At 45.6% G+C, this 16,453-nt stretch overlaps 2 protein-coding genes across 25 annotated transcripts in view; both read left to right on the top strand.

Annotated features, from left to right (window-relative positions):
* SLC4A9 (solute carrier family 4 member 9) overlaps window positions 1–7,068 on the top strand; it is a 40,467-nt gene extending 33,399 nt beyond the window's left edge. For 2 of the 3 annotated variants that reach the window (XR_014513129.1, XR_014513130.1), the window contains exons 18-22: window positions 60–128; window positions 1,404–1,577; window positions 3,989–4,144; window positions 5,301–5,405; window positions 6,288–7,068. Coding sequence is in view for 1 of the 3 variants with exons in the window: in XM_083448602.1 (XP_083304728.1) it covers window positions 60–128; window positions 1,404–1,577; window positions 3,989–4,144; window positions 5,301–5,354 (453 nt within the window). In the remaining 2 variants the exon portion in view is untranslated. Of the gene's footprint in view, window positions 1–59; window positions 129–1,403; window positions 1,578–3,988; window positions 4,145–5,300 lie in introns of all 3 variants that reach the window. The other variant, XM_083448602.1, reaches the window with a different exon arrangement.
* A 7,302-nt stretch (window positions 7,069–14,370) lies between these two features.
* The window catches only part of LOC310681093 (ankyrin repeat and KH domain-containing protein 1-like), an 86,041-nt gene continuing 83,958 nt past the window's right edge, over window positions 14,371–16,453 (top strand). For 12 of the 22 annotated variants that reach the window (XM_083448493.1, XM_083448492.1, XM_083448488.1 and 9 more), the window contains exon 1: window positions 14,371–14,925. In XM_083448493.1, coding sequence (XP_083304619.1) covers window positions 14,629–14,925 — 297 coding nt within the window. In that variant the 5' untranslated portion in view covers window positions 14,371–14,628. The remainder of the gene's footprint in view (window positions 14,926–16,453) is intronic. The other 10 variants (XM_083448491.1, XM_083448490.1, XM_083448489.1 and 7 more) reach the window with 3 other exon arrangements.

Below are 16,453 nucleotides of genomic sequence, written 5' to 3'. Positions count from 1 at the left end.
TATTATTATTATTATTATTATTATTATTATTATTATTATTATTATTATTTCCCCCTCAGTTTATCCCAATGCCTGTGCTGTACGGCATCTTCCTCTACATGGGTGTGTCTGCACTCAGCAGCATTCAGGTGAGTGCAAAACAGCAGGGGAAGTATATTTGGATTGTGGGGAAGGAGGTGCTGTGACCGATTTCTAGCTCCCTCAGTAGGGCAGCTATTGAAGACTGTGCAAGATGGAAGGCGGTGTCAATGTGAGTTGTGTCTGGCCAGAACAGGGTTCCCCAAACTTCTGGGTTCAGTGAGACCTTGATGAGTTTATGCAGTACAGGACCCCCCCCCCAAAAAAAAACATATTAGGAGTGTAAATGAAATAAAGTATTTTGATTTTTACTTGTGATGTTGTTGCTTATTTTGTGACTGGAGATGAGAGAAAAAAATGGAGGGAGGGTTTGCTCCTCCTCCTCCTCCCAACTATAAAATGGGCTTTAAAAATGGACTTGAGAACTTCTTAATGCAGCAGCCTTGTGGAGCAACAAGGAGGGGTCCTGAGGAAGGGAAGGGGTGGCGGCAGCCTTTCCAAAAGCTCCTCCAAGTTTCCTCAAAGGCAGCTTGTTTATATATCTTTGGGGGAGGGAAAGAGTCATGTTAGAATTGTGTTTGTGTGTGTGTGCACACATACACAGTAGGTATGTAGGTATGTCTGCACCTATATGCAATGTTTTAGTGTTAAAGGAGCATGGTCTGGGAATACGGCATTGTGGAAACGTGGTTTCCATTGTATGGTTTTTTTAAAACACATTTTATCATTAATTAGGTGATGGTGAAGCATATATGCAGTGCTTGTTTTAAAGGGGGGGCTGTAGCCCATCTGAAACACCGGGGGCAGGGAATGACCAATGGCTTAGCCAGCATTTCAGTCCCTGGAAGACAGATCTGTCATTTTAAGTGTGAACCTGGGAGGAAGCTGGGCTTGTGATGCAACTGAGGGATCTGCTCTGACCTTTATTCTTGTGTTATCTTTGTCATCACATTAGAACACATAGGAATCCCCATATGAGTGCATCTAATCCAGGGGCTGTCGGCAGAATAGAATAATATAATTTACAATGATTCACGTATATTATCTCAGTGATTCTTACAACAGCCTTGTAAGGTAGGCTAGTATCATCCCCATAGATCAGATATAAGGGTTGACACTAAGCTATCAGTGGCTTGCCTAATGATACTACTAAATATGGCCAAGTTAGGATCCGAACCAAGTGCTTCCCAGCTCATTCTTAACCAATACACTATGCCTACTTTAGTGAAACTATCATTTTCAGTGAACTGGAGTTCCCCTAAGGAGTATTTGGTGCCTGCTGGAAGGTTCTCCACATCATGTCTCTTGCTTTCCTCTACTCTCAGCTCACAGACAGACTCCAGCTCTTGCTCATGCCTGCCAAACACCAGCCGGACTTCATTTACCTCCGTCATGTTCCTCTACGCCAAGTGCATCTCTTCACCTTCATCCAGGTGCTCTGCCTGGCTGTTTTGTGGATCATTAAATCAACGGCAGCTGCCATAATCTTCCCATTAATGGTAAGAGTCTTTAGGGCAGGGATGAGTTTCTTCTGGTTGCTCCACCTGTGGATTCGGTGAGAGAATTTGCCCAACTACTTTCTCTCCTGGCTTTTGCTATATACTAAACTCCTTTATTATCCACTCTAGCACAGTGTGAATTTTACCTTCCCACTCCAGGACTTTCTAGCCCTCGATTCCTCCTGATGACACCTGACTAGAGAGAAAATGCATTTGCCCAAAAATATCTCTTAAAAATTCTCCCTTACAAATGCTGGTGTCTGCTATTTGCCGAATATTTACCAAATATTATTTGACTGTTTTATAACCCATGTCAGTATTCTATTTCCACAGATATTTTATATTGGTGTTTATAAAAGTAACATTTCATTATTGGAGCTTCAATAGGCCTTGATAGCTATCGTATGGTGGCCACATTTGTGTTTCGCTTTTTAATCAGAAAAAAACACTTTGCTGCCACTTTGAGCACTGTCTTGGCTGCCCTCAGTAGCCCAGTGGCATTCCCTTAACATTTGGGGCAGCATGTCCGTGGGAATGATGCCAAGCCAGGAGCATTCTCTACCAAATTTCAGAGAAAACGGGGCAGTCAAGTCATTGCTTCAAATCCTCACAAAAATTCTTCAACGTTTTAGTGCACATTCTCCTTATAAACACATTTTGCATGGTTTTGACTTGCATACACATTTTTGCAGGCAATTTCTCCTGACACGATGCATTTTTGGATGCTATTTTCAACAATTTGTTCGTTTTTATGCACTCCTTTCCTCATCTATGTGTTTTTGTAAACATTGTTTGGTTAGAGAACTGCATTATGAAATTCAGAGAAGTGTGACTTTTGAAGGGTGGTTGTGTGTCAGGCCTCGTTCTCACTTCCGCTTGACTGGTGCCTCAAAATAACCAGCCCAAGAGTTTTTCCGTTTGCCCTGCTGCTTTACCTGAGAAAAACCTCTCTTTACTGCTGAATTAGAGCAAATGTCAACCTGCAGAAAACTTGACTGGCATTTGCCCTGATTCAGCGGTAAAGAGGAAAGCAGCACAAGTGTGGATGAACCCTCAGTCCATGGATTGATTTGGTAAATGCAAATGTCATAAATTTGGTTTTAAATGTTAAGTGAATTGCATTTCTTCACCATCCCTAGAAGGTGGCATTTTTAAAGACACAAAAGGGGGGAGGCAAGAGAGAGACCTTAGTGGCTTTATATTTCAGGATAAGCCCACCTCTGCCTAAAAGTACCACAAACTGTTGAGCCCCAGCACCATTCTCTGTGTTGCTACCTAACCTGTTGACCAAGAATGACATCTTGGCTTTATCTTTAGTTCCTCCCTCTTCCTTTCTCCATATATCCAGTCTGTTGCCAAGCCAGGCCATTTCTCACTATACAGCATTGCAAAATGTTCTCTGCCCTGTCGGCTAAACTGGTTTGTGCTCCAGTTATCTCCTGCTTTGACTAATGCAACCACCTTTGACTAATGACATTCTGCCCTCTCACTGAGATCCAAAACTCTACTGCCAGGGTAATTTCTCTCTCTCTCTCTCATTACTCTGATCATGTGATTCCTTTCCCTATTTCAGCGTCTAATCCTTTTCATATCTAGCACAAACTCCTTATTCTTACTTCGTTGAAGTTTTCCAACTCTACATTTTTGCCCTTGTTTCCTGTTATCTCCCTGCTGTTGCCTTTTCTCCTCCAACACCTCATGCTCAGCCACCCAAAGGTCTCCTCTCTCTTAGGTGACCCTGCCATTCTTCCAAATGCCCCCCATGACTTGCATTCCCCCTCAAGACACTTGCATGGTGTTGCCTTTTTTCTTCCAGTTTTTTCTGAAGCCCTGCCCCCTTACATGATGCAGCTTTTAGCAAAACCCCCTTAGCCCTCATCCCCAAATAAAACCTAAATACAGTGGTACCCCGCAAGACGAATGCCTCGCAAGACGAAAAACTCACTAGACAAAAGGGTTTTTCGTTTTTTGAGTTGCTTCGCAAGACGAATTTCCCTATGGGCTTGCTTCGCAAGACGAAACGTCTAGCGCCTTTTTTTTTAAAACCGCCAATGCATTCCTATGGGAAACCGTCAATACACATTGGTGCTTCGCAAGACGAAAAAACTCGTAGAACGGAAAAACTCGCAGAGCGAATTAATTTTGTCTTGCGGGGCATCACTGTATGCATAACTGTGCCTTTTTCTCTTTCTTTCTTTCTTTCTTTCTTTCTTTCTTTCTCTTTCCTCAACCCCCCCCATTCTCTTTTTATTGTCTCTCCAATTGTCAAAATAGATATTGCATGCTCCTTGTGGGCAGGGACCTATCATGTTGCTTCGATTACTCTGCAATGTCCCACGTGCATTGATAGTGCTATGTGAGTTATTAATAATCATAATAAAACTTTGTGTGGTGATGTTCTGGTCTTCTAGCTGCTGGCTCTAGTGGGTATACGGAAGGGAATGGAGTACATCTTCTCTTTACATCACCTGGCTTGGCTGGATGACATCATGCCAGAAAAGGACAGGAAGGAAGAAGAAGAAAAGCTGAAGAGGAAGCAAGATCAGGACGAGAGTGACAATGAGGATGTAAGCAAGCAGCACTAAAATTAGGGGGGTAGAGGAGGTTGGGGATGGGGCTGAACTGGCTGGAAATTATACCCCCCATCTCAACATACCAATGTGATGGAGCAAGGAAGGAAGTAAACCAATGTAACCATCTTATGTGCCGTGAGGGGCTGATGAAACCACCGTGTGGCTGGTTCAGAACTCTTCGTGAGTACCAGTCTCTTTTTCATTATTAAGTCCATTTATAAAGAGGGTAAATACTCCATCAGACCACTTCAAAGAACGGAACAAGTCAATCAAGTATGTTGATGCTTCAGTTTTGAGAAGTGTCAGACTGCCTGACTCTGTGCTTTGGTATTGGTGGGCACGAAACTGAAGGTATTTGTTGGTTGTCACAGAAATACATCTGTCAAATCTATGATATGTATACACCTGTAGGAACTAGTCCCCCACATCCCTTCCAAGAGAGACTCCAATGGTCCCACCATCTGTGTTCTTATTGTACCCATGGAAAGTTATCCTATCACAAAACTTATCCTTTGAAAAGACAAGGTGGCAGGACTAATTCAAATGTGTTTGTGTGCACGGAGGCACACACGGGTGCGCCATCTCCAGGGAGCCGCTCTTTATTCTTCTGGATCCTTCCTTCCTCAGATCTTAGTGTTGCCTCACTCTTCACCAGTAATGGTAGTCTAGGGGCCAAGTGGTACCAGTGTAATAATCCTGTCCGTTTTGGCCATTCAGAGGGTTGTGCCAACTTGGGAGCAAGAAAGAGTGAGCTTTAAAGTCCACCTCCCTGGCATGAGTCAGCAATCCACAGGAATGTTTTGAGTTTGCAGCCGAGCTTTCCTTGCAGTTTTGCTAAGGCCACGAAGCTGATATTTCTGACAGGGTGCGTGGTTTTTGCAAATCATATTTCTCAGGAGGAGAGTTGGCATCTCTTTCCATGGACCTAGATTAGAAGCTTCCTGCTGGGTAGAAAGGTCTAGGGGTGCCACTCTGCAGCTGGACCTTGCTCTTGAGACCCACTGAGAACCTGGGTCTCCTTCACCCGTTCTCTCTCCAGTCACTTCATCCTTTGGAAGTGGCTTTTCAGAGGCAGGGAAAACCAAAAACATGTTTGTGTGCTACCCTTGTCTGTCACTTTATTAACTCCTTGGCCTTTGTTCCTTTTTAGTCTGAACTTATGTACCAAGAAAAAGGACCAGAAATCAACATCTCTGTGAATTGAACAGACTGAGACTCACCAGCGGACAAGGCAAAAGATGACAATGTGTGATAGGTAAGGATGGGCCTCCTTTAGGAGTTAGGGCCCATATTTGCCAAATCACAGAATAAATGCTAAGAGGGAAAGCTTAAGGGATAATAATAATAATAATAGGATGTCCCAATTTTCATTGGAGAAATGTTGGAGGGTATGAGAAATACATGTACACATGCCCAGAACAGAAAAGGCTGTGGAGGGCAAAGGGAGGAGGGATGAAAAAAACTCTTCCAAATACATTCCATCAGTCTCTGCCCAGCACTATGGATGTAAGTGGCAGGATAGCAATAAATATCCATGACTATAAAAGAGGAAATGCATGGAAGCTAACACACGAAACATCCATACAGAGAGAACTTGTGTCTGAACTTGTGTTAAGAGGCTCACACCAGGAAGTCTCTGCTTTCTTCTTCTTCTTTTTAATGGCAGCACTTCTTCACGTACATTGAGAGAAGGGCTAAATCTGCTCTCTGTACAGGTAAACCCAATGTTTAGAGGGGAGGAATGTTCCTCAAATATGTTTTTAATTGTAGCCCCTTTCCTTTGTCCTAGAGCAGGGGTGTCCAAACTTTTTTCAAAGAGGGCCAGATTTGATGAAGTGATCATGCGCGAGGGCCAACCAAACGGCTGGGGCTGATCAAAGTTGTTGACCTTCTTCAGTTGTTGAGCTTTTTTTTTACGATTTTACCCCAGGAGATAAACTTCCATAGGGGCCAGATTAAAGTGACTGGCGGGCCGGATTAGGGACCCGAAACGGACTTTGGACATGTCTGTCCTAGAGAATGAAATGCGACCTGTTGAGAAGCAAGGGCCTTCCTTGATTTGGAGTGGGGTCCAGAACAAGAATAGCCATAATTGTGTGTGAGACAAAGACTGTCACAATGCTCTTCTCATTTGCAGACAACCCCATAAGCTGTTTCCTGTAAGCAGTCTCAGAGGAAGGAGACAGCCTGCACTTAGAAGACCATCTCTGATACTCTGCAGAATATGGCTGATGTGTGATGGGTCTCACAGGAAGAGGAAAGGAAAGCATTTGATATAATTAAAGTATAAGGCGGCGGGAGGGGGGGAATGCATAGGCAATCTTTCTGTCCATCACTCTCACATGCATGTGGCTGTTCTGAACATATTGGAATGTTCCTTGTTCCACTTTGCTACCATGTCATCTAGAAAGTCAGCATGTGTGAATTCACTAGGGATGGAAGGATCTCTCAGTTTCTCATTTTTCTAAGCTTAAATTTGCATTTTAAAAATCCTCAGGAAAATTCACCAGAATTTTACAGCAGTGTGAATTTCTTTTCAAACACATTTTTATGCAGTTTTGACTAGTGTACACATTTTTGCAAGCAGTCCCTGCTGATATAATGCATTTTATATGTTATTTTCACTAATACGTACATTTTTATACACAATTTCTCCTATTGTATACCTTTTGATAAACACAGTTTGTAAAATTTGGATAAGTGCGAATTCCAAAGGATAGCTGTTTCAGTTCATGTATTGTTTCAAGAAGTGTGAATTCGTTATATTTGCCTTTAAATATGAACTGGATTGCATCCTTCCCCCAATCCCCAGGCATCACTGATGTATTTATTTATGAAACTATTGACATTCCTGTGCAACTTACGCTTCATTTTAAAGGCTCTCTAGTTATGCTAAATAAAATATACTAAAAAGGTCATTGCTGCTGCATTCACTTATTTATCAGGGATAAATGTTGGACCAGTTTTTATCACTTACAATAGTTTATATGCAAGCCTTCCAAGGGAGCGGTTGTCTATCTGGAGCTTTGGAGGCTATGATCAATATGCTGAGGATGACACACCCTGCTCTCTATTTCTTCAGCTAAGCCACCAGGACTTATCTTGAAGATGGTTTGGAAGCTGCAAGTAGTTCAGAATGCTGCTGCTACTGCTTGCCTAGCCATGAGCTTATGCAAGTGAGAACGTCTAGAACCCTGGTTTCCAATATATGTACAGAGCCTCTGCAGATGCAAGAGGCTCTTCACTACAGTCAGTCTTCACATGGGTTCCGTAACACCAGAAGAGGGCTAGAGGCTTTTTGTCCTTCACAAAGAGACCTACGTTTTGTCAGGATTCATGCACCAAGTGACTACAAAAGCCCCAAATCAGAAAATTTAACATAAACATCTTTATGCATTTATGGGCTAAAGGAGGTGTCACAAAACTCTGTCTCATCAACTTTAATTTGCAGTTTCCCATTATATCCCGGGTGGGTTGTTTCACTGCACCTTAAGTACTTGTCTATAATCCGATGGAAGTAGAATTAAAATGGAGGTTCCAAATATCACTCAGTATGGCAATGTATTATCCAGCAACATCTTTCTCTGTAGTCAATATTACGGTAATTTTAAAGGTTTACTCTCAAGTAAATCCCATTTCCCAATAAAGTTTGCAGGTCCTGCCTGTTTTGTTGCTTCCTCTTGAGCACGGCTAAAGGGTTAATGATGAACTACTGTTTAATTGCCCCTTGAATGCCTTTTCTTTGAACATTCCAACTTTTTATTGAATTTTGGTGTTACCCACAGAAACATGTAGAAACAGAAAAAGCAGATACGTAACAGAAAAAGAAAACGTAATACAGAGTTGCAGAATGAAATAAAAACAGCAAACCAGTATACCAAATTTCAATCCTACTTCACTAAATATCAGGTGGTATTTAAATACCTCAACCATGATGAAGAATGAGAAGCTGGAGACGTATGGGGAAACCCCTTGCTGCCAACAACTTGAGATTGATAATAAAGTGGGGAATCACTTGGCCTCAGAAAGGGTTGCTAATGCTGTGAAGCTTAGTGTAGCAGCAGCAGCAACAACAACATAGTGTACACAAGACACTGCTGAATCCATCAATGGCCCATCTAGTCCAGCATTCTGTTCTTGAAGCCTGCAAGCAAGACCTGAGCCAGTGGCACTCTCTCTACCTAGGATTCTGAGCAACTGGCCTTCAGAAGCATGCTGCCTACAACAGTAGAGGAAAAACATAAGTCAGCCATAAACAGCCTTGCCCTTCCTGAATTATCTAATCCTCTAATAAAGCCATCCAGTTTGGTGGCCATCTCTGCCTCTTGGCTCCACAGCCTTCTTTCTGAGGTGAGGCAACCAGAACCGTGTGCAATACTCCCAAGTGGAGCCACGTCGTAAATTTGTAAAATGGCATTATGAGTTTGGGGCATATGGGGTGTCAGGGGAGGGTTAGTACCTCTGGTGGGGGACATGAACATGCTCCTTCTGGGGGTGTTTTTCCACCATTGGTCCCCACACTGCACTCAGCTCTCACCTGTGAGAAGATCTCAGCAGCCACACACCAGCAACAGCTTCAACTGACTGGCTAAACCAGGTTAAGATGGGTCTCTTCCTGATGTTTAGTTGGAATCTCCTTTCTTATTATTTGAATCCATTGGTTCAGGTCCTACCCTCCAGAGCAGAAGCTTGTTTCATCTTCCATGGGACAACCCTTTAGATATTTGAAGAAGGCTATATCTCGTCTGTCTTCTCCAGGCTAAACATACTCAGCTCCCTCAACTGTTCCTCATAAGGCTTGGTTTCCAAACCCTTGATCATCTTGTTCACTCTCCTCTGCACAAGTTCCAGCTTGTCAATATCCTTCTTAAATAATGCCCAGAATTGAACACAATACTCCAGGTATGATCTGGCCAAGGCAGAATAGAGCAGGAGTATGACTTCCCTTGATCTGGACACTGTCAAGGGAGTAAAGCATTCTACCCTTGAGGTTGTGATCAGTTAACTCAGTCAGAACCACTTACACTGAAAACTTCACATGACAATGACTATCAGTGCTCTACCATATTGGTAAATGGTTCATTAGGTAAAAGTTGACCCTTTCTCTCCATCTTGAAGAGACTTGATTACAATTGTCTGTAAACAGGTTCAAACTCCTTCTCCTTGACCCTTCACTTGCCTATGGCAGATTTTGTAGGTGGATGAAGCTGTTAGAATTCCTGCTCCATGATTGCAGTCATGGGATTTTTGTCTATCACATGACGATGTATGTTTTGACTCCACAGAGTGGTAAATGACGGAGACAGGATGTTTGTGTTACCGTGTTCTGTGAAGTGGGACTATTGTCCTTTGTTCTTTCTCTTTGCTGTCTGATGCTAGAGAGAGAGGGAGCCATGTTGCAGTGCTCTGTGTGTGTTTATGTGTAAATAAAGTAGATTAGCCAAAATGCTGAGTTGCTGAGGTCTGTTACGCAACTGTGAGGACTCTGCGGATCCCTAAGTGTGCCGATGTCTGTTGGCATCGGTCGCTGTGATGTTCAGGCTGAAGAAAGCTAATGAAGCTCCCAAACAATCAACCAGGAGGCAGAGAACATGTCAGTTGGGCATGTGTCTCTGCCAGGGTCCTACTCGAGTGTAGGACAAGCTCCTGACAGAAGCCAGGAAGCAGACAGCTGACTAATCCCTAGGCCTATGAAAAAGAATACCATGTTCTGTGCATAAGCTCAAATTGTCCCTATTTCATGATAACTATTATTGGTAAAGCACTGTCCTTATTTTGCCTTCTCTCAGGAGTTCACTGAGTTTACTCCAAAGTAAGCATCAGGGGCTGCCAACTTAAAAAAATATATTGGTGGGGCCCAAGTAAGCCCTGCCCCACATAACTGAACACACCATTTGAATAGCAGTGCCCATCAATTTGGGGGGGGGGCCCTCAAATATTTTATGGGGGGCAAAGACCCCTTAGCCACTAGGAGTTGGCTCCTATGGTAAGCATGTATATGGGTTGTAGCTCAGTGACAGAGCATGTGTTCTGTATGCCCACTCAATACCCAGCATCTCCAGGTAAGGCTGAGAAAAACTTCCACTGAATATGATGGAGAGCTGCTGTCAGTCAGTGTGCAGATAATACGGAGCTTGAGGGACCTATGGTCCTGCTACTTATGTTCAAGACTGAAGCCATGACTACTTGTCCTGGGATGAAAGAGGCAAGGCAACCTCTCTGGTTTTTGTCTTTTGTTGTTGCTGCAATCTGATGCACACATACTTCTGGGATCAGGCTGCAAGCAGTTATGCTATTTTTTAGTGGGGGAACAGGGATCCCCCAGATTCCTTGGTGCCAGATTTCTCTGTCTAGATTGTTGGGTGCAGGGATTTAATTAGAACTTTGAGAATTAAGGTGAGCTGACAGGTTGAGCTTGTTTTTCTACCAGACAGAGCAGCAAAGGGAGATGAAGGCCCTACCACTGATACATCGCAAAATAATAATAATAATAATAATAATAATAATAATAATAGTTATTATTTATACCCCACCCATCTAGCTGGGCCTCCCCAGCCACTCTGGGCAGCTTCCAGCAAAATATCAAAAATAATAAAATGTCAAACATAAAAAACTTCCCGTTACAGGACTGCCTTCAAGAAAAAGACCCTGTTGGTAACTGAGGGGGTGGTTGCCTGAGCAAAGTTGGTGTGATTTCACACAGAAAAAAGTTGTCCTTTTTCACAGAGATTTTTGGCAAGGTGTTCTGGGAACAAAGAAGAAAAAATGAGGCAGAACTCCACACAGGGATTCAAAGGCAGCAGTTCTTGCTTTTATTATATATTTTGTGTTCTAACTTTTTGTTTTTATGTTGTGAACCGCCCTGTGATCTTAGGGTGAAGGGTGGTACAATTTAATAAAGAATAATACAAAGTTAGTAATGATAATCAGTGCTTTTTTCTGGCGGTACGCAGGGGTATGAATACCCCTAAACATTTTGTGAATCTTTGTACTTTTGTCCATTTACTGTGTTTTTCCCAATTTGAACTATAAAATGGTGATTTTATTGAGTCAAAATGAGAGTACCCCTAAACATTTTTTTTAGGAAAAAAAGGACCAATAATAATGCTGGCTGGCTGGAGCAGACTGTTACAGAGAGATATGGGGGTGGTGCTTAGGATGCCTCTTAATCAAATGCTACAGTGCTGGGAAGGACAAGCCCCTCTTGAGATGAAGGCTTCAGGGGTGGTGCTGTGGTCTAAACAGACAGAGCCTAGGACTTGCCGATCAGAAGGTTGGCGGTTCGAATCCCAGCGACAGGGTGAGCTCCGTCCCTGCTCCTGCCAACTTAGTAGTTCGAAAGCACATCAAAGTGAAAGTAGATACCTTCCCGGCGGGAAGGTAAACAGCATTTCTGTGAGCTGCTCTGGTTCGCCACAAGCGGCTTAGTCATGCTGGCCACATGACCCGGAAGCTGTACGCCGGCTCCCTCGGCCAGTAAAACAAGATGAGCGCTGCAACCAACCCCAGAGTCGGCTACGACTGGACCCAACGGCCAGGGGCCCATTTACCTTTATGTGAATAAAAGACTGCAGCTTTCAGTCACTGCTGTGCCTTGATTTTCTAATGAAAACACAACCCTGGGTGAGTGCCTGGAACCCCCTGGAATATTGCTGCCGCTCAGCAGAGTTTGGGGGTAGTGTGTAAAATTACTATACATTCTAAGGTTGTGTAAAGAAAAATGAAGCCAGTACAGGACTGGCTATCATAGCGTACGTTAGTATTTTTAAAACACGGCCTCAGCCTGCCTGGTGTCTCCTCACTTGCCTGCCCTGCCTACAAGTTGTGCCAGATTCTTCCAAGCGGGCTATTGCTAGAACCAACAATAACTCCTTGCACACAGGAAGGAGGGAGGAAGGAAGGAAGGAAGGAAGGAAAGTTTCCCTGAGGGGAAAATATACCATAAGGCAGTATACAAATAAATAATAAAATAATAAAAATAAACAATTGCTATCAATTACAGTATAATGAATTGACATGTTTCTTTTGATTTTATCATTTCATCTTTTTGTAAACTGCTTTGTGGTTTTTAACAATCAAGTGGTGTTTAAATTTTATGAAATAACTAAATATGGTTGGGAGGGGGTGGAGGAAGGAGATGCTGCATTGCTCCTCCCACCCGCCCTGAACCACAGTTGGCTAAACAGATCCCTGAAGTCAGCAGGACTGGTAAACTTCTCACTAGCTGATGAGTAGAGGGTTCAGTCCTGGTCAGTCTGACTGTGTGTGTTCCCCTGCTGGGATCAGATGCACAAAGTCAAAGCTCCTTCTTTCCACTAAACCCCCAGCACACCCACATCCCAACAGCCCTGGATCACTCTGGGAGGCCCAATCACGAGTGATCTGCAGCTGTCTCCATCCAACTGTGCTGAATTGGCTCAAGATTCAGACTTTGGCTGAATTTGATGCACGGCCCTAGTAAAAAGGGAAGGTAATATAAAAGAAAAACCTTCTTCAGTAGAGCCTCTAGATCAGATGATTCAGCCTAAAATGGGAAGAAGGCCAAGCTATGTAACTCCCTGCAACAAGGAAAACATGGTAGCAAAAGAGCTAGGGATTTCAAAAATTGGATTAGATCTCAGTAGAGACACTGATTGCCAACTGATTATGCCAAACTCTGTCTCCATCTCATGACTCAGTGTTTTTGTGCTGCTCCAAGTGGGTCCTGGAGTTTAGAAATTTTTATTGGCCCTGGGGTAGTTTAACTATGTGTGAGTGGTGGAGGAGAGGGCTTTAGCTCAAGTGGCGAAGCGCATGCATAAGACCCCAGGCTCATTTCATGACATCTTTGGTTAAGAGCAGAGCCTCAGGGAGCATGGTTGGGAAAGGCCTCCCCCAAGGACCCTGGAAAGATCTGTCAGCGGTTGGGGCTTCATACAAGCCACCTTCTTATTGGCGGAGGCTGTAACTCAGTGATTACAGAGGACACACTTTGTGTACAGGGGGTTCCATAATCATAGCTGTCAACGTTTCCCTTTTTTCAAGGGAAATTCCCTTATTCCGAATAGCATTCCTTGCAAGAAAAGGGAAAAGTTGACAGCAATGTCCATAATCTGCTGCTGGTCAAAAGAGTGGTAGTGGCAGCGGCAGCTTCTGCAGCCATCCAAACATTGTTTTGACTCCCAACCAGAACCGGCCCAAGACACTTCAGCACCTGAGGAGAACCACAAAATGGCGCTCCTCCCCTCCCTGCCAGGGAAGAAGGGGTGAGCAAATATCTAGATCAGGAACACAGGTGCGGGGTGGGGATAGAGGTCCACATTGGGACCTGCCGCCCCATGGATTCTGCCGCCAGAGGCAGTAGCCTCACCTTGTCTCATGGGTGGGCCGGCCCTGCTCCCAACTCCCACCTGTCCCTGCCCACTGGGCATGGTTGGCTGGGCCGGGGAGAGTCAGAGGCGCCAGCAGGACCACGGGATCCTCGTCCCTGGGGAGTCCAGGGGCGTGTGGCGCGGAGGTGGGCGCAGGATGCGGCCGGGGGAGCGACAGCGCGGGTGCTTGGGGCGCCCGGCGACCTTTGTTCCTCATCGGCGGAAGCTCCTCGCTTCCCCGCACTGAGGTCGAGCGAGCCTTTTGGGGCCCGCCGCCTTCGCAAGGCAAGCCGAGGGCCAGAGGCTGCCCTGTTCTGCTTCTGGGTCGCCTGCGGACCCGGGCGGCGCGTGAAGGGGGAACTCATACAAAATGGCAACTCGGAAGCTTTTCTGCGGGATGGAGGTTGGCGGAGAACCAGACCTCTGGTCCCCGTGACTGACATGCGCCTCGCCCAATCACTTTCCCCGCCACGGAGTGGCCCGCGGAGCAGTGCAAAGGCAGGTGGACCGTTACAGGTTGACCTTACAATTAACATGCACACCTTGCTTCCAATCAATACGCCCTGTTTTGAGGCGGGGGAGTCTGTCCTCCCTGACGGAGACCACAACTTGGAAGGGAGGAAGGTGGGAACGAAAGGGAGGCCCGAGCCAATCGAACGCCGCCAAGAGGAGCACGGCATGATTGACGCGCGCTCTGCACAATCAGGCTTAAGGGTATCTCGACTGACTGCACTTCTGTCCATTCAGATAGCAAGGTTCCAGGACAGTATTTGACTGACAGGCGAACGGCCTAGTAATACCGAGGCACTTTCAGGAAGCGAGCGTACAAGCCTAAAGGTGGTGGGCGGGCAGTCTAAACCGCCTCGACGTGTACTCTCAAAGCATCTTGGTGGTGGGAGGGTGAGGTAGCGCCTGACGAAGGCGCAGAGTGACAGGTACCGCGTCGAATGGCGCTGGGTCATTAGAAATATATGGCCAATGAGAACAGGGGAAAGGATTGGTGAGGGCATTGCGGTGGCTGCGGGTTAGGTAGGGTGTGAGAAGTTAGTGGCGCTGCTGCTGTGAGGGGACGGAGACGGCGTTTCCCCCTCCCCTCCTCCCACGGGCTTAAGCTTGGATCGGCGCGCGATGCTCACGGACGGCACGGCCGCCCCGACCCCCGCCGGCGATGAGGAGATAGACTCGGTGACGCCCCGCGCTGCCCCGGCCGCCATCGTCGAGGCCTCCACGGCCGGGCCTAACCCGCTGGGCTTGCGGGCCGTGCGCCTCTTCGGCGAGGCCGGGCCCTGTGGGCCGGCAGGGCCGGCAACAACTTCGGGGGAGGCCGGGGCCGCCGCCGCCGCCCTCGACTTTAAACTGGCGGCCGCTGTGCTGAGAAGCGGGGGCGGCGGTGGGTCCGGCAGCGACGAGGACGAGGTGTCTGAGGTGAGAGGCAGGGAGAGGTAGGCCTTCGCTCCCGCCAGGCTGGAGCAGGAGGAGGAGGAGGAGGGGCCGGAGGGTGCCGTCTCGAACGGAGCTCCCTCCCGCGCTTGGGTACCAGCCCCGCCCGCCCGTCAGGCTTCAGAAGCCTCCCTTGCAGGCCGGCCCCGGAATAAAGGAGGGTGGAGACCCACCCAGATGCGCGCGGCGCCCCCCACTCACGCCTGCCTGCCTCCCCCCCCCCCGGTTTTAATGTAAGCAGTGCCCCCCCTTCTTTGTTCATTGTGAGATAAAACAACTAAAGCGAAGACAAAACATCGAGCATGTCCCGTCTCGCTGCGCCCCCCCCCCCGCCGCTCCGTACCTGCTTTTGGGTCCGGATGATGGCGGAAGCGCTCTTCTGCCGCGCCGTCCTCCCTGCCCTCTCGCCCGCCCGTGGCCTGCAAGGAGTAATTTTATTATAGAAAGTGCTGATGGCTTATTAGCGTCTCCTCAAGGCTCGCTTTGAGAGATCGGTGGGAATAGTAAATCGCATTTCAAATGCTTCCATCAGTTTTTGGGGACGACAAGCGTCTTTGGTTCTCGTAGTTCTGCTGTGGTAGGTAGACTGTGGTGCTTATTCCAGGTGTGCGTTTTGCTGGCACAAATGTCTGCACTGCACCTGCACAGTAAATAAGGCAAAACTTGAGTATATTTCAAATCTCCATACAAAATTCCTAGAAGTTTAGTGAAGTAACAATGTGGTTTGCCCCATTTACACTTAAATGTGTTCCAGTAGCGATGGAGGGTTATAAGCAAATTGCTTCTCTCCTTCAGTTGCAGTATAATATTTCTGCTTTCTAACACAATAATTCATGTGAAAGAAAGTATCTTGTGACTCCATCATTTACAGTAAGTTTTGAAATATTCACTTGCTACTTTGCCTCTGGTGAAAAAGAATTTTTTTCACACATCTGAGAGAAATGTGGACTTGCAGAAATGCTTGTTTAACTTCTAAAGATTGGCCAGAAAGTCCCTGTTGGTGATAGAAGTAAATATACTGTTTTTAGTATCTGGGTACATCTGTTGTAATTTCTTGAATTGTTTACTTTTTTTCTTTGGAAACTATCCTTTCAACCTTTTCACAACATTATTTTGTAGGGATTTACTCAATATGCTTTTAAAATAAAAGATGCTTTTAAACTAGCATAAAATAAGTGATTTTACTAATAGCTGTGGCAAGTGCAGAGTGGTTCTGAAGGCACCTCTGCATAACTTACAGGATGCTACTTGAATTTTAAAGACCAATTTTCAATTAAAAATAAGTTTTTAGCTCTCATAATTGGAGAATTTCTGTTGGGGGGGGAATCTTCAGATCATTTTTGCCTGGGGACTTGGGGCATGTGGTATTTAAACACTTTGAAAAGATGAATCATGACTCCAAGAGAGTTTAGTCTAACTAGTGGGTGAAGCAAAGGGAGGGAGGATGTAATGGAGAAATTTGGTTTCTTTCATTTCAAACACAAGTTTTTCATTCCCTTACCTTCATGGCTGT

This window comes from Podarcis tiliguerta, assembly GCF_965153285.1.
Source record: "Podarcis tiliguerta genome assembly, chromosome: 7".
Taxonomy (NCBI): Eukaryota; Metazoa; Chordata; class Lepidosauria; order Squamata; family Lacertidae; genus Podarcis; species Podarcis tiliguerta.
Note: the sequence above shows the minus strand (reverse complement) of the source record. Positions and strands in the feature narration are given on the sequence as shown.